General features: G+C 38.9%; 1 protein-coding gene across 5 annotated transcripts in view; it reads right to left on the bottom strand.

The window, feature by feature from the left end:
* dacha (dachshund a) overlaps positions 1 to 22,450 on the bottom strand; it is a 228,444-nt gene extending 205,994 nt beyond the window's left edge. For 4 of the 5 annotated variants that reach the window (XM_088925513.1, XM_088925512.1, XM_088925515.1 and 1 more), the window contains exon 1: positions 21,885 to 22,450. In XM_088925513.1, coding sequence (XP_088781639.1) covers positions 21,885 to 22,354 — 470 coding nt within the window. In that variant the 5' untranslated portion in view covers positions 22,355 to 22,450. The remainder of the gene's footprint in view (positions 1 to 21,884) is intronic. The other variant, XM_088925516.1, reaches the window with a different exon arrangement.
* Positions 22,451 to 23,906: the final 1,456 nt, after the last annotated feature.

The raw sequence follows: 23,906 nt of genomic DNA, 5'->3' as shown, positions 1-23,906 counted from the left end.
ACTTTTGCAAAACCTCACAGCTCCAGGCTGCCACTAAAATAGTCACTAACGCAAAAAAAAAGGGCAGAACTGTTTTTTTGTAGGCTTGTTGCTGTTCACAGCACAAAAACAACACCTTTGCTTTAAAAAATATTTGAGAATGACGTGAAAGTTGTGGATTCAAATCTCACTACTTTTGCTGCCTAGGGCAAGATCATTCCGATTAGTCCACTACAATGCCCAGCTGTAGAAATTGATACATACAGTACATAAGCCATTTTGAATAAAATCACCAAGAAATAAATAAAAATAACAAGTCACAATTATTCATATTTTGTTAACCTTCCACCTTCAAGACAAGGAGTATAGTGCCCTTGGCTTCCACAAATGATGTCACTAAATGAGTTCACAGCCTGGTAATTAGCTGACAACGATTAGCGGAATGTTTTTTTTTTGGTGAAAGACTTGTCGGGATCATTACTCCATTTGGGAAGATGTCTTCCTGTTATCTGGATTGGATTCTATAAACAATTCTGGCCTCGATACATATACATATGATATTTAAAATGTGAATTTTGGATTTATTTGTCATTCCCTACTTTCTTTCTTCTTCTACTTTCACTAAAGGCAAATCTGTAAATCTGACTTTTATTCTACAACAAATAAAAACAAATAAATTGACGACTTTGTCACGTTTATAGGTAAAAAGACCCCAAAATTCCATCTTAGCCCAGGCAACTTTTCCATTTATCACCAAAATGGCTGCCCACCTTAACAGCTCGGAGGTAAGGAATCCAGCTACTAAACATGATTACTTTACTTACTGTTCAGTTATTCACTTATACTTATGGGGTCCCATTTATCAAAGTCTTTACAAAGTGCGGTCAATGTAGTAGAAACAAAAACATCGATAAGACCAAAGAAAATAAGACAAGAAAAAAAAGGAAGAATCTTAAAAAGCCCTTGGGGTGGTAACATTCTTAGATTTGCAGGTTTTTAAAAAGTCCTCTGTAAAGCACACATCTGTAACAGAATGAATGTTAAACAAGGCCACTGTTTCTGATAGTATTCTCTGTATGTATTTGGTGCAGCCAAAGAACTAAACACAGCCTGTAACAGCATTCTGTGCAAATTACAGAGCTTTCTACACAATCTGTTTTATCCTCTCTGGCAACATCCACTGTGAAATACGTTAAATGCAGGCTGTGAATCTGTATACGGTATTTTATCCGGAATCCAAACACTCAAATCTCCTTTTTCTGTACACGATAACTGGTTTCGCAGCTCCTTCAACCCTCAAGCAGCTGTATCCTAAGGTCAGGGTCATTACTAGACTTGGTGTCAGAGTTTCTAGTTAGCACTGGGGTTATGACTGGGATCAGAGGAGTTGCAGATTGGAGACTGATTTAAGCTGGGAAATCAAGAACAAGAATGTTACTCTTCCAGCTGGTTCCCAAAACAAAAAAACATCTTAAAACGTGAGATTCAAAGAGACGTTAGCAACACACACCAGTTCTATACATTTCCATCTGTTTCAGTTCTGACTTGCTGGTTGACCATATTAGTGCAAACCACAGTCTTACGTGGGTGAAAATCATCATATCTGCAAACAGAAAACTTCGTTTTCAAAACAGTTTAAAATGCTGACTCTATTAACATCTCAGAAACAAAACGCCTGACAAACACCACTTTGTCCTTTCCGTTACAAATATTCCCTTAACCCTCATGATGTAGACGTCACTACTTTGTTCGTTTAACTCCAATGGCAGAAGGTGATGTGTGGAATGATCATTTCTGTGATTACTGAGCGTTTTGCAAATTGCACACCATAAGCGAATGTCACAAAGACTACACAAGCTGAAAAATATAAAGCAATTAAGGCCAGCACTTGTCGATTTTGGTCTAATTTTTCCACAATTCACTGCACTGCCAAAGAGATCGCTCAGTACAGTGATCAAGTAAACTGGCTCATTCTGTCATGCTTGGGGGACAAGGAAAAAAAAACACTACAGCTGAGAGGGAGATTAAAAGCAATCTATATCCACATAAATCATTGATTAAATGAATCATGAAATTAATATGTAAATTGTGTGTTTAACCTCTATTTATACAGCACTGTCTGTCATCGCAGCGTAAATCTAAAACTAATTGCAATTTCACAACACAGTACAAAAAGAGAAAGGGGAAAGAGTGGTATATACTCCTGACATATTTATTAACTAAATGCTCAACTACATCAACTAAATCATTAACAGCCATTGTAGGAATGGGGTGGGAAAAAGAATGATATTTATGTGCTGTTTCAGCAGTTTTAATGCGATGTGTGAAGATAAGAGCCAGCGCTTTACTGCGGATGACACGGAAAGCTTTTACTATATGCATGCAATCAGAGGGAAGGCAGCCCAGCCGCACTGCCCCCAATGGCTGTTTCGAATTAACCTGATATAAAAAGAAAAGGGGAAGGAGCACACGGGAGAAATTAGCACCCCCCTTTCCTAATCCCCCCGCTTATTTAATTCAAAGGAGAGGCGTGCCATATTAAAATGAGCACCCCCAAGTGACCTTGTGGATTTCTCTAGGTTTAACCCCCCCTCCCAGTGCACACTGAATTTCCCCTCGCGGGGTAAAACAGCAGCCTTTTTACACAGCTGTCTATATCAGCCCCAGCCGGATGCCCAAGGCCCAGCTGCTACACACTGTGGTGTTTGTGCCTGCTCAGTTTGTGCTTGGGATTTTACATCAGCTCAATATCAAGGCCACTCACTTGGGATTTCTTGAGATACTGTTCATCAAGAAACAGTATTCTGGAAAGTAATAAGCAATAGACTGTGTCTAAGTTTTGTTTTTTTTTCCGCATAGACACTATGCTGTTCCTACATTAAGACATCTGCGAGGTTATCTTTGGTTAACAGTGAACAGTTCCAATATTTCCTCACAGCTACTATTCAACACCAGCCTGACTGAACAAGTCCCCACCTTCACCCCCATATTTTATTGAAACCATGTGCCCATATCTGTCTCTCCTGGTGGTTGGTTTGCCTTCTGCTAGTGCATGAGATGAAAGACTCCAATGCCCAATTTCACTAAACAGCATGCCATCATGCTCTGACAACATGCTGCATAGCCCCTTTGCAGTCTTTCACTATCCATACACCCAAGAGTGTGCAATTGCTTTTTAATGCATTAAGAATATATCACAATTCACCCAAAATCTGTGCTTCAGGACAGTACAGACAGAACCAGCGGTACTGACATATGTTACAAACACCTGAAATCAACTCATTTGTTTTAAGGGGTTCCCTGTAAAAGAAGAAATTGGATCCGTCTCATTGCAGGACTAGATAAACTGGGACTGGATGGCAAAGTAAGCTAGGTGGACTGGGTGTTTGAATGTCGAAGGCTAGTTTCATGCTTTGTTTTTTTTTAAAATAACACACCTACTGTACACTTCATTGTGTAAACATGTTACAACAGACATGTTTGATTTCTACAGGAATGAAAATGAGTCCCCAGCAAAGAGTCTAAAGCTATATAGTCACCGAAGGCAAGACGACACCTCTGTGACATTAAAGGAAGACAGGTGAACTCTCCTCCCTCTGCCAGCTCACCAGGACTTGATTAGAAGAAGAAAGAAAGACAACGGTTCACAGGCTGGCCATACATAAAAATAATAACGGCAGGAGAAGCCCATGATTTATGGCCCAGTGAAAATCCATCCCAGGCAGAGTGATCTTTCAATAAAAAGAGGACGATACATTACCAGCAGGCAGTCGCTGCCCTGGTGCCTCTGTTGGACATCTGTCAACACCAGCGAGCTACTGTTAAATGACAGCTCCTCGCGTTAACACACACCAGGCCTGGCTCAGTACTGCTGCTGAACGGAAAATGCAACCGGACAGACACCTGTGTGTTCTCTACTGTATGGTCCTGACCGGTGGAAGGGGGTTCAGCATTTTTCATGTGTCCCCCCACCGTTGTCACAAGGCCAGGGGAACGGTGGAGGTACACAGACAGAATATGTGATGGTTCTGGTTCTGGACTTTTGATTTGAAGGCTGCAGGTTCAAATCCTCGGTGACACGCTGCTGTTGTCTACTCGAAAGAGGTAAATCACTCAAATTATAACAAGAAAATAATCAGCTGTGAAAAGGAATGCAAATGTTTAACATTCTGGATAAATGCACCAGACAAACAAATTAACAATAAGACACAATCCCTGATGCAGGGAACTCAGTTCAGTGGAGAAGCCAGACTTGATAAGTTTTAACCATCTCTAAATTAATTTTCAAGCATTAAAAGATTACAATTAAATCTTTCTTGAATATGCCAATATTGAAGCAGAGAATTGGGACATGAATATATCAATTGAGAACATCTAACCTCAAACCAAACTGATATTAATTGTGTAGGAAAAATTACTTGCATTTTTCATGCCAAAAGAATCACACATATACACTCGCCCATTATCTAGGCACAACTGAAATACCTTGTTGGAGATATATTTTTAATCAATGGCTTTCCATTGATTTCAATTTGGAGATCACTTTGGAGTGCCTTTTTGGCTATGAAAATGTTCAGGTTGCTCTGGGGTTAAGGCTAGCATCTGAAGGCTTCATTCACTCCCGTACAAGCTAAAATCCAAGATTTCAGCGGCAACACAGACCTGACACCAATACAAGTGAAACACCACACAGCTCTGCCTCTCAAGATCCGACGGATGAAAGCTGTTGTGAGCACCGCAATATTACTGGCTGCAGATAAGTTACTATGAGGCACATCCTACCATTTCTGGACACTGGGAAAAAATTCCCACATTGAATCCCGTGACATTGGGAGTGCAGATTCAGGTAAATAAAGCTGAACTATGGCCCCAGGGACCACGCTCTAAAGTGACATTTAAACATAAAATCAGAGTGATGATAAATCTATCACAGCATGCTGGAGGTTTAGCGAAGTTGTTCTGGCTATACTGTGGTAAGGGCCGAATTTTCAAAGCAAGACTTAGCCTGTGAGCAATTTCAAGGCTTCACCAATGTGGTTTCTGGAGAGGTACTTAGAAGACAGTTAAAATATAACAAAGGAGGAGAAAATTCCACTTGTAAATAAACCACAGCAATGACCCATTGTGGCTTAGCACAATGTGACCATATTGCAGGGTTTATTTCTATGAATGGCTCAGCTGCTGCTGACCTCTAACTGACCTTCCTTTTGAAGAGAAACTGACCCCTCCTTTCAAAACCCCCATTTCCAATTTTTAAAGACATTACCTGGGTGATTTCAGAGGGAGAAACGAAAGGCCATATTTAGAAAGTGGGTAGTGCAAAGCTGGGAGAGCTGACGGTGAAGATGTCTTTTACGGGCTCAGTTGGGGATGTAGAACGGCACACAGATGAATGAGTGAAAGATAAACACAGTGACAGTCCAGATGAATAGAGTCCACAGCTCACTGATAACTCTCACCAATAATTACTGGGCACCTGACCTCCAAAATACTAGAGCGATTTTTAGTGGATTCATGTTTCATGTTTTCCAATTAATTTCTTGAAGCAAAAAACTGAAACCAGATCATTCCCCTGGCTTATCAATCAGCTGATCAATTATTTGTATGATCCCTTCTGATTCTTTTTGGGAAACCAATTAAAGGTTACTTTTTTGCAATTCATCATACCAGCAGGTTCCTGTTCCTCACTTTGATTAACTAAAAAACTACTTTCAAACTCAGACAACACAGTATAACATACTCAGAAAATATTTATGTTTTAGAAAATGGTAGGAGTGACAATGAAAATAATGCAACAGGGAAAAAACTGCTCCCTTCAGTGGGACATACACCAATGAAAAGAAAAGGCAATTCTTTTTTTTTACTTCTGATACATGATACAACACAAACTAAGAAAAGGAAAAAATACCGGTTGGTTAATAGAGAGTAACACATACATAAACATATCACATATACTGGAGAGTCACACTCACCTTTTTATCAAGGCCTGCAGTATGTCTTGTTTCCTTACATTATATCCTGTATGTTCCTGTTTAATTTTTTCTTTCAATTATATTGTACTTGTTTTTTTCTATAGTACAATGTACAGTGCCCTTGGGTTAGGAAAGGAGCTTTATAAATAAATGTTATTATTATTAATATTATTATTAACACTGCACTGAAATTTGGAGGTGTGCTGGTTAGTGCTTCTGTCTCACGGTTCTTGGGTCCTGGGCTTTGATTCCAGACTAGGACACCTTCCGTGTGAAGTCTGCATGTTCCCCTTGCCAAATTGTTTTTTTCTGGGTAGTCCAGTTTCTTCCCACCTCCTTAAGCCACGTGGGCTGGGCGTATCTAAACTGTTCCTGTGTGCTTGTGTGCGTGGTGCCCTGTGATGGACTAGCATCCTCTCCAAGGGGTACTCCTTCCTTCTAGGGTAGGCTATAGGTTGTTACGACAACAGAAACAAGAGGCTTCCCGATTATGGATGAATGTACCAAAACTAGAATAGAAAGAGGACATTGTCACATTAAATAAAGGCTGAATCCACTTGCAGATCACAATTTCTAAGCCCAGATATTGATTGCATTTTATTTGCCAGAGGCCGGCCTCAAACATGGAAAGCTGTCATTAAGCTCATTTTCTTTTATTTTCTTTCAGGTCTGGTTCTCAAGTGTCCTTCTGGTTTTTGTCCACAGGTGAAGTAGCAGATTGGTGTCAGGTTTATTATTCTCCGGTTCGCTTCAGTCTAGAATGCAAAGCAACCACACGGTTCCACCCAGTTCTGCCCCACTTTTGAGCGCAGGGCTGCGGCCTACATGCTTAGCGCTGAAAGAAAGTTAAAATGAAAAATGCCATTCCATCATCACCTTTCTGCTCTAGGAAATTTGCCATTCACTCAAAAAAAAAAGGAATATCCACGTATTCACTGGTCCGTGTATATAAATACAGGGCGAGAGAGAGCACCGCAAAAGAAAATAATGGTAGAGCTTTGAATTACGTAAAAAAGAAGCATTCTCCCTTAAATCTTCCTCCAGTGAAATGCTATCTGAGGCAGAATTATTGCTGAAAGGAGATTATTGCCATTGTGGCTTCAAAGGGAAGCAATAAAGCGTTCTGCATGCTCTCCTTCATGTTCCTTAATTCATTTCATTTCATTTTAACTACCCGGAACAATTTCGTGAGACATTAGCCTGTAATGAAACCTCACAGAGGCTGATTGTTTTTATAAGAGGCCTCCCCCCACCTCCAAAGCTTTTAGTAAGATAAAAGCTACGGGCAGCTCTACAATTACAATATGAGATTCCTCGCATTCTAAAAAGAAGTCATATCCCTTTATGTGGGCCTGCAAATTAACTTAAATGCCAGCTGAATATCACGGGCATGAGAGACTCGCTGCTGCTCTGGACTCAGGGTGGCACTGGTTGTTTGCAATAGAGGAAAGAGTGAAGGGAACATACCGTGAAGCATTTTTGGAAGCTACAATGCAGGTGGCACGACAGGCGTAGGGACTGTTTAACTCAAAACTGTAAAAATCACTATGGCGTGAAATGAAACTTTGTACTTTACAGTTGTTATTTGAAAGACAGCATTTTGCTGTGGTCTCGGTAATTAAAAGAAGTGTTATTTTGTCTTCGTACTATCCGAATTATAAGTGGTATGTGTTAAGCCCCTAACGTCACCCTGGTTCCTCTCAGTTTTAAATGTAATCCACCCTTCCATTTTAGTTTCAACATATTAAGCCCAACCTGTAGAGCTATGAACTTTCTCCTTTCAATTAATTATCTCAGATTTACTAACGTACCGATGATCACGGAGAGAAAGGAAAGATCATGGCAAATACAGTACAAAGTCACAACACAATACCTAATCTTACAGGGGAGATCCAGGCTTCCTACATTATATTAACTTGCAGAGTATATAATTTACAGTACATCATACCCTGCTGTTCCCCAGCAAAGTCTTATAACCTTTCTTTTGAATGGCAGAGACAGGATTTACAAAAGACACCGCTGTATATGGGTATAAGAGTGTGTATTTTCATCCACACTTCATTTCTCTGCAATTTAACTCAATCACTCCCTAACATCTCTGCTTTGGTTGGTAATAATGAAATAGCTCTCTGAAGAAACTGCTTTTCAGCAAACACATGAATTCTTTAAATGTCAATATTTTTGTCGCTTAAAATCTATTTAAAATAATAACAGAAAAAAATAAGCAGACATTCACCATCCCTATTACAAGCTACTGTATGTCAACTCTCCTGGTTGATGACTGTCACTGCCGTAAGTAAAAGCAGCTGCACTACCCATGCTTATAAGGACCAAAACACAAACAACAACAGTTAAGGTATCAGCAGTTTTAAAGACATTAAGAACAATCTTCTGTATCAGGCCTTGCGCGACGCACAAAGGCCAACTTGTGTTTGCAGGCGGGGCTGTGTGTCAGAGCTGTTAATTTGAATGCTGCAGGGGTCTGTACCTCCATCAATTCCAACAGGATATTTCGGTCATCTCGTAAACATTGTGCGCACTTCCTAGAGAAGGGTTTTGACGTAAATTACTAGAAACGTGGTATCCACACACCTTTAAGCCCTTAAATCAACACTTCCCGCAAAGGCAGCAATTCTGCGGCATTTTAGTCCTAAACGGGCACAGAAGGCTTATAAACTTCACGGCAGCTATTATCTGGGTGTTTCTCAGGAGCCCGAAAATTCCCCCTTTGCTGACTGGCTGGCTGTAGACTACTTCTCCCACATGCCGTAAATCACCCCTGGCTCTTAATGACAAGGAAGTGAGTGAAGGAAAAACGTGCCTCGTCATTTGTTTCCAATTTAGATGATTGCAAACATAACCGGTGCACGCTTTCCATTGAGCTCGCGTTGCGCGTTATTTCTTCCCATTATTAGAAAGACCCGCTTTCATGGTTAATGAGGGTAAAGGGGAAACAAATAATCTGAACGAGAAGATGGGATATCCATATTCTATGTCCTTCACCTCCTGCATTCAACTGCAGAACAAGCTGGAACACTGCAGCGCCGACAAGCTTAGCTTGTATAAAGTAAGATGTATTGCAGGGCCCTGGTTCCTGATTAGGAGGTATAACGTCAGTTCCACTGCACTTGTATAGTCTGTTTCATCTTCACTTTGCATCGGAATGGCTTTCTTTTCATTTGCAAAAACATACCCATGTTGCACTCCATAAACTACAAAGTCACACATGTCCAAAAACAAAAACAACGTCGACACCCAAACAACTTGATGTTAGTCAGCTTCTAACCTGACGAAGGTACGTACATCCACCAGAGTCGGCACAACCAACCATTCTAAAACATTATAAAACAGTGACAGTGATACAAATATATTTAGTTCTCACCGAATTTTACTGTATGTGCGAATGAGATTCTATATGGACAGAACAATAATGCTTTAGCAAAAACATAAGAGTAAGTAGAAAGTTACCCCTTGTTTAGTGTTTTATTTTGGGCTGGAAAATTAGGATAATAAACTCCAAATCACGAGTTTCAGACTCAAGCTTTTAAATATAAATTAAACAGTATATACATACAGAAGATCAGATAGATTATATCTGTACACAGGGCGTCCCCAACAATCCTTAAAATTTTTAGTATGCAGTGTCGAACATTTACATGTCCTGTTTAATTCAGTAAAGGTGGTACAAAATTGCACTTTGGTGTCAAAAACTGGTTTGAACCTGGTCCTTAAACATGTACAGTACCTATACCCACTCAGCTTTAAACAATCTAAAAGTCATAAGAAACATGCTAGCCCCCTCTCAGAAAACAGGAGCACTGTTAATGGACTGCAGAATCCTGAATAAAGCACACTGCATTTAAGAAATGTGTGTTTTCCCTTTTTTCCTAATCAAAAAGGTGTTTATATACACATTATAAAGCAATTAGAGGTATAAACCGGCATTGATCGCAACCGTTCTTGGATGTTCACCAAGAGCTCAGCCGCAGCTCAGATGCCTTCAGCCTACACTGTGCTTAACACCCCTGATATTTTTTTTTAAATAAGGTGAGGTCTGATTTATCAAGAGAGACAAAAGCCCAAGGTCACCTACCTGCAGCCTGGAAAAGAAGGGATGGGGCAAATATCCCACTAAATCACTGCGCTTCACAAATAAATTCCTCATCAGTAATTAAAAGCAGGCTGGCCGAGCCCTGTGTATCAGCTCATCAAATTCATTGCTCATCTAGAATAACAGATCCACATCTGCAGTCATTACAGCATGCCAGATAAATCAATCCACTCAACGATGCTTTAAGCCATCTCAGCTCCCTTTTAACCGGCTAGATATTTATTTCCCACTGACACTTCTGACATTCTATTTACTGTAGGCAAATGGAACTCATACGGTACCTTGTAATGGCTTCACCAAAAACCCATTGTGAGACAGTTCTTTGGAAGACGAATGCCCCCAATAAACCGGCTTTATGGTTGTCTTATAAGCTTCCAATTTTTCTCCTCTAAATACTTTGTAAAATGGACCATGCTTTTCTTTAAAACAAATCTACTGCCCCTGTAATAAAAAGAGCTTTACCACTTATTTCACAAAGGAGGAGGACAAAAGGCTCAACAGGTTATTGGATGTATGTGAACTCTTTGTGTCCGAACCGCGCTGGGACTTTAATCTTTCTTCCTCAGAAAAAGAACTTGAAACTGCATCTGAATGAAAATAATGGACTACTGTGTACAAACCAAGGCACTTGTAATAAAAACATTGTGGAAGATGAGCACGATACAACAAGACGTTTGGTCCTTGGCATTTCAGGGGTTTATTAAAAGAGGGTGCAAAGCTTGCAAGAAAATTTTCTAGAGACCAGAATTTCCAAAGCAACACCCCAGTATTCTGACCGGGGACACTGTGCTGCGAGGTGCCATTCTTCAGATGAGACATTAAACCGAGGTCCTGACTACTGGGTCACTACAACACTTTTCAGAAGATTAGGGTTGTTAAACCCAGCAGCCGGACTACATGTTGGCTTGTACCATCTATCCTCCCTAAAAAGTGTTCCCCCTTTAATTGGTGAAGTGCTTTGCTTTCTCAGTTTCCCTCCTGATCCCCTGTGTAGTGGGGCTGACAGCATATAACGACTGCTGCATATATCTAGGTGGGAGCTGCAGTTTAGTGGTGGATGAGGTAGAATCCTATCATTGCTTGGGGATAGAAAGTGCTATATAAATGTGAGGAAGTATTTTATTATCATTATATTTTATATAATTATATATGATATAATGATATATATATTAAAAATAGAGATAAATTATAACAATCACCATCGTCGTCATCATCATCATGTGATGCTCAGGATGAACTGCAACTGTTAAAATCCCAAATTTTAACATGTAACAATGTAAAAATGGAGCAAACCCCTGATCCATGCTAGTCTTAGTCAGCTGCCTGCTGCAGTCCGGAACTCTACCTAACTGGCCCATGCAATTATACTTTCACTCCTTCCAAACACTTGCGCCAATTTACGTAAGTATCAGGTTTCCTTTAAAATAAATACCAGGGGTAAGGCTGCATTGAACAGAAAGAACTTGACAGTCGATTACAGCAGTTACACACACACACTCAGCTTCTACAGGTCCTGCTGCTTTTTTCAAAGTGACGATTATCGAAATACAGCTAGACACCTTAAGGCCAATCTTTTTAAAAAGCGACAGTATAAGAGTACGAAAAATGTAAATGTCTTTCTGGAATAAAATCAGGTCATTCACTTCTTACTTGAGGCAGCAGATAGCACTGTATGAGATCTGATCATGCTTCGTTGTTTAAACAAAAAAACATTTACAAGGGGTGCTTTAAAACTCCTTTAATAGGTTTTGAAATTTACCCAAAAAAAGTTAAGATATTTTAAGTTGAAGTGATTCAAGATAAATGTTGTTTCAGTTAGGGGAACAAAGGAAGCCATTCATCACATGAGTGTCATTTTTTAAAATAAGGTTTTCTTTATTTATTTAAGTACAGTGACATCACACATCACATTAAAGGCCAGCTTTTAATAAAATTGCAGAACGTGTGTGCATCCCAAAAAATAAAAAAGGCATCCACTGGATGGGGTTTTAACAAAGAGTTTTAAACTATTTTAAATGTTAAGTTGTTAGCTTGAAGATTCAGGGTTTAATAAGCTCCAAACGCAAGCACTGCAACACACTGTTACTGATGCAGAACCAGCTTTGAAAAAGGCTTCCGGAACCCACAGAATGTTTTTACTAAAGTTTACAATTGAATAATGCGGCCCAGGTTTCTTGCTGGAAGAGTAATCTTTTAAACATCCCTTTGGAGACAAAACCTTGGTATGATGTCACGAATACCACTTCACATTACATCCAGCACACCTCCGGTTGTGGTATGCGTGGAGCAGATGCGATTTCCTTTGATTTGTTTTTTACAACTTCAGGCACAAAAAGCATGCCATTTCAGGGACGAGGGGAGGGGGGGAAAGGGCAACACTAATTTCATTATTAAAGTGAAAAGGGAATGTGGCAGCAGCCAGCCCTGACATCAGTTTTTATACATCGAAGGAACGAGGTCCTGACTACTATGTCACTAAAGATGCCATGGCACTGTTTCTATCAACAGGGGTGTCAACACTGAAAACCTCAGATCTACTGAAAGCACTTCACCATTTGGAAATTTCACACTTCTCCACCTGATTTGCTATGTAGTCAGAATACTGGCACCCATGTGGAGAATGCTCTATATGTCTATATGTGAAGCAATTTAGGATCTGTCAAGATGAAAAGTGCAATAGAAACCCATAGAATTAAGAAATATTATATGAACTGCAGGTGAAACAGAACATGCGATTGTGAGTGCCTCGGGGTTATTATTAAAGGGTTTAAAATACAGCCCTGCTGCATTTCAACACAGGAGTCAGACACTAACTCTTATAAGTCTATTCAAAGGGAGGTGGGGGCAGAGAAAAATCTATTCAATCAAGAGTCAAAAAGTCGACACAGAAATAAAGCAACAGAAAATATAAATACTTATATAATAATGTAAAAATAATATACATACTTCTTAAGCATACTTCTTAAATTTTAATACATTGTTGCTTACTGTTGTTGCTAACAAACCATCGCAGAATATTTAATGTCGGATGCACATGGCCCATTTGGTGGAAGAATGCTTCCCTTGGTAAGAAAATGAAAAACAAACACAGCTGAGATGCTCAAAAACACAACAGTAAATGATCAACAGGGAAAGAGGAGGAGATTAGTCTGGCCATTTCTCCACAAGCGCACTAACAAACCCAAAGCTTTTTCCAGTATATCCAGCCCGTGTTCTTTTTTCTTTCCAGTTAATGGAAACCAACTCAAAACTCAGCTGTTGCCAAGAAGGATTAAGATTGCCCTTATTTCCCTTGATCGTCACTGCACCCTAGTTGCACATATTGGTGCAGCAGTGGTGTAAATGTAAAATGCCTTATTTGTAGTTTTGTCAAATGCACCCTTCTACCACTATCCTTTATTTTACACTCAACTACACCAAACTGGCAGAAGATGAAAGGGTTACAATTTAGAGTTACTTTTGTATAATATTTTAAGGGAGAGAAAACACTTCGAGAAACACAGAGCACAATATTGAAGGTAAGGGTTTAGGATATCAACGCCGGATGTCTATGTTCTCTGAGAAAACTGTAAATGTGGAACTACTGCACTTTTGTATTCCTAGGCTGTCTAATTTTCGATTCTTAACTCTATTAATATCTAACAACGTTGCTCTCTGTTCATTCAAGCTGGCTTTCAAAGCCCCTGAAGTCTAAAATGTTTTACCCACATTGGCCCTAGTTTTCGTTTCTTTATGCTCACATTGAGCAATCTAGACAATCTAATAGCTCTAAACCACCCCTCAAAAAACACATACCGCTAAACACATCATAAAATATTAACCTGTATTAATGGGAAGCTAGTTAGTGTTTCTACAAATGGAATTTGTTCTCTACTACTGTTCCTGCTCCCAGCGCACCAGTGCCATGCCAACCAAATATTTTGACTAACAAATACAGTTTGTCAAAGCTGGAAAATTAAAGATTAAGGGTCTCATTAAACAACCTCGTGAAATGCTAAACAAAATTACATTAATGATCTTTTAGGCTAATCTCACTACAAACGCACAAAATACCGGCTCTTCTGGTACAAACTACTTGGCGATTTTTATGTCACTTCTAATTTTCTGCTCCTTGCTTCCCCCATATCCCCATCCAAAAACAACCATTTAAAACATCACTCCTAATTAGATGATTAGTGCTTGGAAGGGCAGGAGATAAGTCATTTGCATAATTCAATCATAAAAGTTAGAGATACATATTTCTATGTTCGTTTGTACAATTATCTTGGCTGTCCTGGGGGCTGTGATATTAATGTGATTAAACAATACTTCTGCACACAGGCGAGTGTCCTCTATTAAAGCACTGCTAGAGGCAAACGAAAAATTAATTTTAGGAGACAATCAATTTTATTCTACATGACTGTAATAAATATAGCCCATCTGCAGATGTGTCATTAAGCTCAGAGAGAATATTTCCCAAAGTCAAAATGACACGAACAGCTCTGGTTTTCAGTGAGAGAAGACATGATTTTCCTGAAGTGCCTGGCATGTTTCAGCTCCTCATATTCCTTTTACGCCTTATACTCTCCCGTTACGGGTGTTTTAAATCATCTGTCTCCTTCCCACTAGTCAGTCATTTGTTAAGACTCCATTTTTGCATTTTCAACATATCCAAAAAGCTGTAAAAAGCCCTGCAAAAGCACTTCAACCTACTGTAGGTGTGTGACAACAACGTAGGAGCACATTTCCTGCACCAGTCTTCTAACTCGGAACTGAACAGACAGTGACACAGGGGATCCCAGTCAATGTGCTCGAAGTGGCCATGAGTCCGCTGCTGCAATAAAATTCAAACCAAATTTGAGCTATGACACTGTCGCCCACCTTCTTAGTTCTTGCTCTTAATTTCTTTAAACTCCACTCTTTAGAAATTTAAAGGAAAGAGAAAGAGAGAACCATTTTTCAGTTTTAACCCTTGATTTCTTATGCTTTAGCAAGCACTTTTTCAGAATTTAAAGAAAAGAGCAGGGGAGAATCCAATCAATAATCGCAATATTTTGCCTTTAGAAGATTATGGTAGTAAAAAACACATATTATTTGATTACAGACGAGAAATGCCAATTATTTAAGATATAATTGGAGCAGAATATGTTGAAATATCTGTTTATGCACATAGGCTATATATTCAAAATAGCACTGTAGCATTTCCATTTATAATGCAATACATGTGTCTTTGTTTTGGATTTTATTCATTAGTTACGCATGGAGTTTATTACTTAAAAAAAGTCTAGCACACGAACAAGCTAGTTCTGATATCAATAACATTTCCTATGGCCACAGGTCCTTTATAAAACCTTATAAATGTTCTCACTGTACAGATATGAATGCAAAATTCCTTAAACATGTCATAAAAGTACTCAAGCATTGCAACCTTTGCTTTTATAGTAGAAAGCAATAAATCTCAGGGGCAAAAGGTCACAAATAAAACATGTTCAGTCATCAAAAGTAAAAACAAACACTGGAATGCAGTTTTCTTTTCAAATCAATGAGTTCTTTCACACGAGTGTTCGTTTCACAGTTTTATTATACATTTGTAAAAAAAAACTTTGCTTTTGACATAATAAAAGAGCTTCCTCTCCACAAAAAAAGGCAAAAAAATATATAAATACTGGCAGTTTTTTAAAACAACCACTGTCTTTGCGACATTATTCCACACCCTGGCCCCCTTCTTCTTGTAACACATCAGGCACAATAAACCCCTTTGTGTTCTATTGAATGAATTCAGTTAAATGACGAAGTGACACCCATAGTGACCAGATTAATAGACATCAGGTTTAAAATCCTTCAAATAAAGTTGCCAACATTTCCGAAAAATATATATTTCCCAAGAAAAACTGTCCCCAAACTGTTTAATTTGAGTCCGTCACCAAGGAATTCATTTTCACACAATTAACATTGTCGGCCACCCCTGCTTCTCACAATCTAAGCGTTTGCTGAATCGGCGGTTAATTCATTATTTAAATAATAATGAGTTTCGGGGAGGAGGAAAAGACCACGTATATAAAAAAAATCAACATATAATTTATGCCTGACATTAAGAAGCAGGGATTCTTAACAAAGAGGCAGGCCCACTCAAGGAAATATTTATTTGTCTTGGGTGTTCGCTCCCACTTCAGCCCAAGGCAAAGCCGTAGGCTAAAAGCCATCCATATGGTCTCAGATTTAACCAAGTCAAGCACACGCAGTGGAGATGGCGGCCCTGATGCGAGAAAATCTTCTGAAGTTGTCGGGCAGCAACTGGAGAGGGTGCAAAAAGAGCAAGGGCCCAGATATGTGGCTAAATCTCTTCCACCGGGCAGTTAGCTCATCCTTGAAAATAATCTTTCAGATTATGGAGTGTGATGGCACAAACTGATTTTTATACTGCCTCTCCTCCCTTTAACTGCCCAAATTAAATGTTGCAATTCATGCGGACAGCTCTGAAATGTGGCAAGTGGATGGGGTTTTTTTAAATATAAAGCACCCGAGTTATTTTTAAAGCACCTAAGTAACTGATATGCTTACAGCTTTGAGAGGTGGCAAGTTCATTTTTTTTTATAACATAATAACATGCAGGAAGATTTCTTCTTAGCCCCATTTAGAGATTAGCAATTTTGCTAAAGAGAGATCAGAATTCATATCACTACTAAATGAGAGCTTTAAACCATTTTTCTTGGATTACAAGGGTTTCTTTCACTTACGTTTTGTTCACAATATTTATCCAAGACATATATGCCTGTAGATCCAGTGCTTTAATTCTGCATCTTAAAACACTGCTACAATTTGGCGGACACAAAACACAATGTCTCATTAAAAAATAAAACAAAACCTAGCAGCATATCTCAGCTAAATGTTTTCCATTAATAGCAAGCAAATGTGTATATGCAAGGTGGTATCACCTACTCAGTTAAAAGCAGATTCACACCTTTAATGTAACTCTCATCAAACATCATTTACTTTTATTCTGGTGACTAAAAGAAAATATTTTTTCCACTCACAGTTTGAACTAAAATGGGATGAAATTCTGATATTTAATCAAGAAAAAAAGGTTTGCTTCTAGTTTATCATGGATTTGTTGTACTTTGCAAAGAGTAAAAACCCAAAACCCACAGAAAAACAACTCTGTCACCTTCCCTCAAAAAAAATGGGAGTTTTATTCCAAAAAGGAGAGCACACGCCTCCCACATATTAAAGCTTCCCTGACACACGCGCCCCACCAAAGGACTGAATTCTTCTTCAGAAGCAAAAACTGCCTTACAATTTCATGTCTTTGGAGAAAAAACAGTTAAACTTGCTAATCCAATACACCTTTTGGAAAAAAAAGCCCATAAACACAGGAGTGGAAAAATAGCACAGATGTTCATCTCTAATGCAATTTCCATTCAATTTCCTAAGTGAAGTCCCCAAGTGCAAACTAGTTTAACGTTATGTTTAGCTTGCAAATTCTTTTAATAAATAATGAATGCAATAAAACCAGGAGATCAATTGCAAGCTGAGAAATCATAAAAGGAGCCCTTTGTGCTCAGCCCTGTTTGCTGATTCGGAAAGTTTTCCCTTATTTAAATTGGTCGTGTCAGTTTTAAAGATTATGTTGAAATGTTTTGATTACCTCCCTGATATCTCTGGTTGCCTCAGTGCCTTTGCCCTCTACCCGATTCTGTAAATTGCTATTTTCAGCCACTATTTCGTAGTTAATTAAAGCTCCTGTGTCCTTTTTTCCTTACTTTATAAAATAAAAAGGAGGCAGATGAGGGAGAAGAGGTGCTCAAAATTAGCTCAATCAAACATTTTTTTCCCTAAGGTGCACCATATTTATATATGAATGTAAACTGCTTTGTTGATAGGCAAAAATTGGCAGGTAGATTTTTAACACACCGAAGACCAGAAAGAAATGTGATTTCACTGCTATTCAATGGAGATGAATTTCTTTACAGACCAACAACTTCACTCCAGTTACCAAACCTCTCCGTTCCTGCCCATAAATGATTCACACTTTTCACCAAATAAAAGGTCTCCCTACCAGTCAGTGGTAATGAACTCAGTGAAAGCAGATTGGTTCTCCAGAACACAGAGGACTAATAATGTGTACCCTGATCTGCAGGTGGACGAGTGCTAAAAGGTTAATTACCGAATCATGCCAAAAGTGGCCATCTGGACTTCAGGGTACACAAACAGAGCTGTCTTTTCCAGATCTCCACAGCCTTGCCGCCGGAACACTACAGAACACTGAAACTAAGCTGCTTGTTCCCGATTTTCTCCACCTCTGAGTCCTAAGAAACGTTGATCAATCCACTTAATAAGCAAGGAACCAGAAGGTACCACAGGACAGAGGGCACAATGAGTGCTTGACGCTTTGAAAGTGTTTTTGTCAGGAGACAATCTGAATTTGTCGCACTTCACCCAGGTATAATACAACACCTGTCTGTGCGAGAGAAACATTCGTCACGCCACATTCTTCAGACATCCCTTCAAAGAGATGCCTCAGTAAAATGCCCCCAAAATGGTATACAGTTAAAAGAAACCTCGGGCACAGCAACCCCTGTCTTGCCCTGAAACTTATGCGGACAAGTTTAGCATTGTAGCTTCTGCTCACTGCGTATCCTATGTATTTTAATGCTAAATGTATTTAAAATTAAATTCCTTTTTGATTACAGCAGAATGAAATAATACATTGCAATACTACAACACAATTTGTTTGGAAACCTACGTGCCAGAGGTCATGTTAAACGTTTCAATTTTCCACAAAAAAAATCCAAATCATTTACAAAATGTTACACACCATAACTTAAAGGGCTGTAAAAGATTAGATAAGACAACACTCTTTTGATAACCTGTTTAATGTAAATAATGATATTACTGCAGCTACAGAGTAACTCTTTAGATAAAATAGAACTTTGCTGTGCACCTGAGCCTGTTAAGAACTTGAAAAAAAAAAAGAAAAAAGAAAAAGCTATGGCACAATTTGATATTCAGTATCCAGATCAGGTACACAGAAATATGTTGAGCAAAGTTTCACCTGCTCTGGGTAAGAGCACAGCCCTGGGTTTCAATCCAATGAACATATTCATGCCTTCTGCAACGGGAAATGAAAATGGAAGATATTTATTGTTGTTGGGTCAGCTTTAAATTGGTGTGTGCAGATGTTTTGAGGGTATTATTTCAATACATATTGTTCCACAGAGGAAATGCATTAAAAAACTTCATTCATGCCCTTTACTGACATTGTTGTTACATGCACTCACTGTACAACTTAAAGACAATTAAAACACCTCACTTCCCTTTCTTTTGTAATCAATTACCAGCTGAGTTCACTCACACAGCAGAAAACAATCCCTAGATTCAAAGATTAAGCCATTAAAATAAAGCGTGTTTACGCTTATCATCAGCTTTTGCCATGTGTTTAGTGCTTCTTACTAGTTAGTAGAAATGTACTTTTCAGTCTTGAAACTTGCGTTTTTGCAAAAAACGTGCACGTTTCGCCAAAAAATCCAAAAGGAGCAAAGAGATTTGTAATCGAACCTAACCCTAGAACAGTATTATCCATTTTTCTATAAATGTTTGTTGCATATGAATTGATTATGTTTATCTGTTTTTAAAACACACTCTGCCAGACACTCAAGATGAATGTCAACCCTGACAGTTCTCAGCTCAAGCAAATTCAATTCCGTTTTCACATACATTGTAAATCTTTTAATAAAGACATATTTACATATTACAGGAATCCATAGTGCATATCAGCACGTTTCTAATCACTGTTGTCAGCATAACCATGTGAAAAATTACAACTCATTTTCTTTCTCCTTAAAACACATTAAATACCCAGACCTTCACTTAAATTTTTTTTTAAAAAAGCTTTTTTTTTCTGGGAGCTGTGCCTTGCTGTCGTTAAAGCCTCAAGACCAGCATCTAAAAATCAATTAGACAACTGAACACAAACTCCACGGATTATGCTTGTTGTAGAAGGGCCCAGCAAAAATGGGACCGGTCTCTTTAAAGTTCCTTTCTCATTGACATTGCTGGCGGTGCATGGGAACATTAATGCATCTGTCATGATAACAAGCTAAGAATAACATCTAGACATCAAACCGAGCAGAGAATCCATCTGAAGTGATTCATTCAGATCTGTCTCATTGATTTATTAAACACACGGCAACATCTGCAGCCTCGCAGAGCCGCTCTGTGAAAATTAATTCAAGATCAATTCAAATGGAAAAAAAGTGCATGGAGATAAATCAAAACACAATTTGCATGCAGTTCCACCATCAGGCTTATTTTCTACAAATGCTAAATTTCCCTCCTGCGGCAAATTGTTTTTAGGTAAGGTTTTTATTACAGGAGGCAATATTTTTAAAAAATAATTTTATCTTTCGACCAAAAAAAAAAGAAATACAGTATGGGAACTTAAAACCATAGTGCCTTCAGATAAAAAATCCTTTAAAATAATGGCACCATTTATGAAATACTTTAAAAAAGTAAAAATGAAGAAAGAACGGTTTAGATCAACAAGGTTTCCATCATTATTTTAATAAAAATATTATAATATAATGTCGGCACTCGGAATGATAAAATAAACTTAGGAAGTTTATCTCTTTCGGAGTTATTGAGAATTGAGTGTCTAACACCCGCTCGTCGGCATCAAAGGAAACCTTTTCTGATATTTATGTTCTTGCAAAACAAAAAAGTATCGTTGTTTAATATTTATTTTTTTAGTTATTAGTTATTATACTCCCCTTTTCATATCGTACTGCTAAAAGTTTTTTAAGTTATTTTTTCACTGGCTAAATACTATTGCAATACATATCAGTAAAGTATAATGACTGGTATTATACACTAGTATTAACGCGAAACCACATGCACGATATTCTTCTTGCACACTGATGAGCAAAATAAGCATGTATCGAAATAATTTTTTTAAATAAAAACGCTTAAAGAAACATCAACAAACCCAAATCATATTTTTACGTAAAAATAAAACTGGAAAATCAGGACAAATCCAATATGTCTTCACTCATTTCAAATGCTGTAGATATTCGTTCGTTTAGCAGCATTTCATTGTTTTAGTAGAACACGAACCAACCTTGCGCTTCGCCTGGATATCTGTGCTAAATGAAGTACGAGCCTATCGGCGTTGCACCTTCTGTATCACAGTACTATCAACTCCTATAGGACTACGATTACAGCAACCTGCTTCAGGCACTCAAACCGGAACGATAAATTATTTATTGATTAATGTCTTAAACTGGAAGAATCGAGCATTTTCAGTAAACAAAACACCTTCTGAAACTGCTACTCTTTACCTGAATCCCACACATCAAAGTCGATGCACCTTCGGAATCAGGTCTAATTATCACCCCCTGAACGGAGTGATGCTAGTGAGATTTAAAAAAAAAGGTATATTGTCCAGACACAGGGCTTTGATACAGCCCGCTTTTGCTCTGAGCAGCTGAAGAAAAGAAAAGTTGCGCACACGACTTCCACACGCAAAAAAAAAACTAAGCTGAAATATAAAGCCTTCTGAAGCCGGTGGCATGAAGTTTTTAAAAAAAAACTTTTATTTCTGTGGCTCTCTGTACATCTCGGTTAACCCACGTTTTAAGAACAGAATTTAAAAGCAATCCAATTCTCTGGCAGCGAACAACGCAAAAAATATTTCGTGCATTTAAGTTTAAACACAGGTAAATTCTCATCGGAGTTTGAAAACTTTTTTCTTTAGATATCAGTACACGCTTTGTAGGCATCTTATTGCGTTTAATAGCTAAATTTCAAAATGTTTGAACGCAAAGGAGGAGGGAGAGGGTTTCACAAACCTCGCATTGGTACAGTCGTTGTAAAGGGCTTCGAAGTCCTTGCGGGTAATGAGCTTGCAGCGGTTCACCCCGGGCTGGATGGCTCCCAGCCCCCGCAGAATCCGGACCTGCTCGACCGTGCAGACCACGGGAGATATATCCAGCCTCTTCAGCTTGGTGTACACGGTGTGCAGTCCGCCGACCAGGTGCTTCAAAAACAGATCAAAAACCTGGGGGAGGCAAATGAGCTCCTGTCCATCCACCGTGAACGAGGCCACCTTGACCCCATGGACCTCCACCATCTTACACTCATTATTGCCGCTGGTACTGTTGCTGCTGCTGCTGCTGCTACTAATGAAAGTGTTGATCATGCTGTTGGTCAGCCTCGGGGACTCCGCAGGGCTCGTATACAGGGGATCCGAGCGAAAGAGGCCCCCCGACCCCGGGTTGGAGGTGGGGGAAAGCACCGGAGGAGTTGCCGAAACAGCCATGGTCACTTTTCGAAATTTTGTTTTCACTTGCGCTCCCTCTCTTTCCCACTCACACTCACTCACGCCGGATAGTAGGCAATAGGCTACTACCGTCCTAGCAGTGTGGTTGAGAAACCGAGGGCTGCATTCACTGTTTCAATCAGCCAGCCCACCTTAAACAAGAGTGGCATCCCCATTCACTAATCAGCTCCGCCACGGCCGAGCCCCGTCGCTCTCACTGGAGCTTTTTCTGAAAGGGACGGGTCTCTAATTGAAGGGGGTCGGGTTATCATTGACAGCTGTCTAACGCACAGAAAGGGAACTTTTTCTCGTAATTGTTTTTCCGTGTATCTGTACCGTCAGCATCATGTTCTGTTTGGTTTAGCTTTGTTTCTGTTTCATGACATTTACTTTTGCTTCATTCGATACGTTGCGATTATTGGCAGAATAGCATAGGGATGTAAATTATTTCATTATGCATTATCCACGCCTTTAAGTGTAACCTGTCGCTGTAAGATACCTATTCATGTGTCTCTGGCTGATTTATGAGCGTTTTATATATATATCACTTGCAATGAAAGTATTTTGGAATGCGTATCTTAGCGTGTGTCTTTTCAGTGCCCAGTTCATACTGCGCTGCAGTTCAAAATACACTTGGCCACTTCAAAGCCGATTTTTAAGCTTGTTGCTTGTTCATTCTTGGATGGTTAGGCGAATTAATTAGCTATACACTTGCAGTGAAATATATTTTTTCCTCAAAGTGTTCCCACGTTTTAGCCCAGTAAACATGCATGTTTGCAGCTAGCGCTCTGCTTTCTAAAAGGTAAAAACTTTCTCATCCATATACTGTTTATAGGCCTTATGGTTAACGGTACAGTCAAAAAAACATTTACAAAGCGTTGGGGAAAGTTCAATAACAAAATTTAATGCATGATATTTTTTTCAGGTCATTCTAATTGTACTTCAAATCAAAAAGTAGTATTTAAAGCGATAAAAGCATGCCGTGCGGAACGGAGCAATGTGGAGTAAATATTATGCAAAGGAAGTACAAATATTTATGTTTTCTTTTAATATACTTCCCCTAAAGTCAACAACGGTATTACCCTCTTCATATTGAGAGCTGGAAAATGTAACAAATGTTTAAATGGAGAAATGAAGCTCAGGGTTAAGTTTCATCCAATAAAACGCAATTCTAACTAGCACTATCCGAAAAAAAAAATTCGGTGGACAACAAAGGCTTTCAGCTTATTTCAGCGAAAGTTCACATCCAGTTTTGCACAATAATGTTGTGCGGCGCATGGGCAAAATAAATGCTAAAAGTAAAAACACACTTGGGTCATTTGAACCTACACGACGTGTGTATTTCCGCGTGTTTTTATTGTTTATCCGATGTTTGATTGCATTCTGTTTTTTTCCCTCGTAATGAGGAAACCAGAACTGCTGTTTTGCTGTTCTCAAGAGCTTTGTCTGGTCCCCGGAAAACAGCTGAAGAAAATCTGAGTGACTTGGTACCAATCTCTGCCACTTGTGTTAACCTTGCATGGAATTGCAGTGCATCCTGATAATGCGGTGT

Source organism: Atractosteus spatula, chromosome 9 (assembly GCF_055471065.1).
Source record: "Atractosteus spatula isolate fAtrSpa1 chromosome 9, fAtrSpa1.hap1, whole genome shotgun sequence".
Classification (NCBI taxonomy): domain Eukaryota; kingdom Metazoa; phylum Chordata; class Actinopteri; order Semionotiformes; family Lepisosteidae; genus Atractosteus; species Atractosteus spatula.
This window is presented reverse-complemented; position numbering and strand designations above follow the sequence as displayed.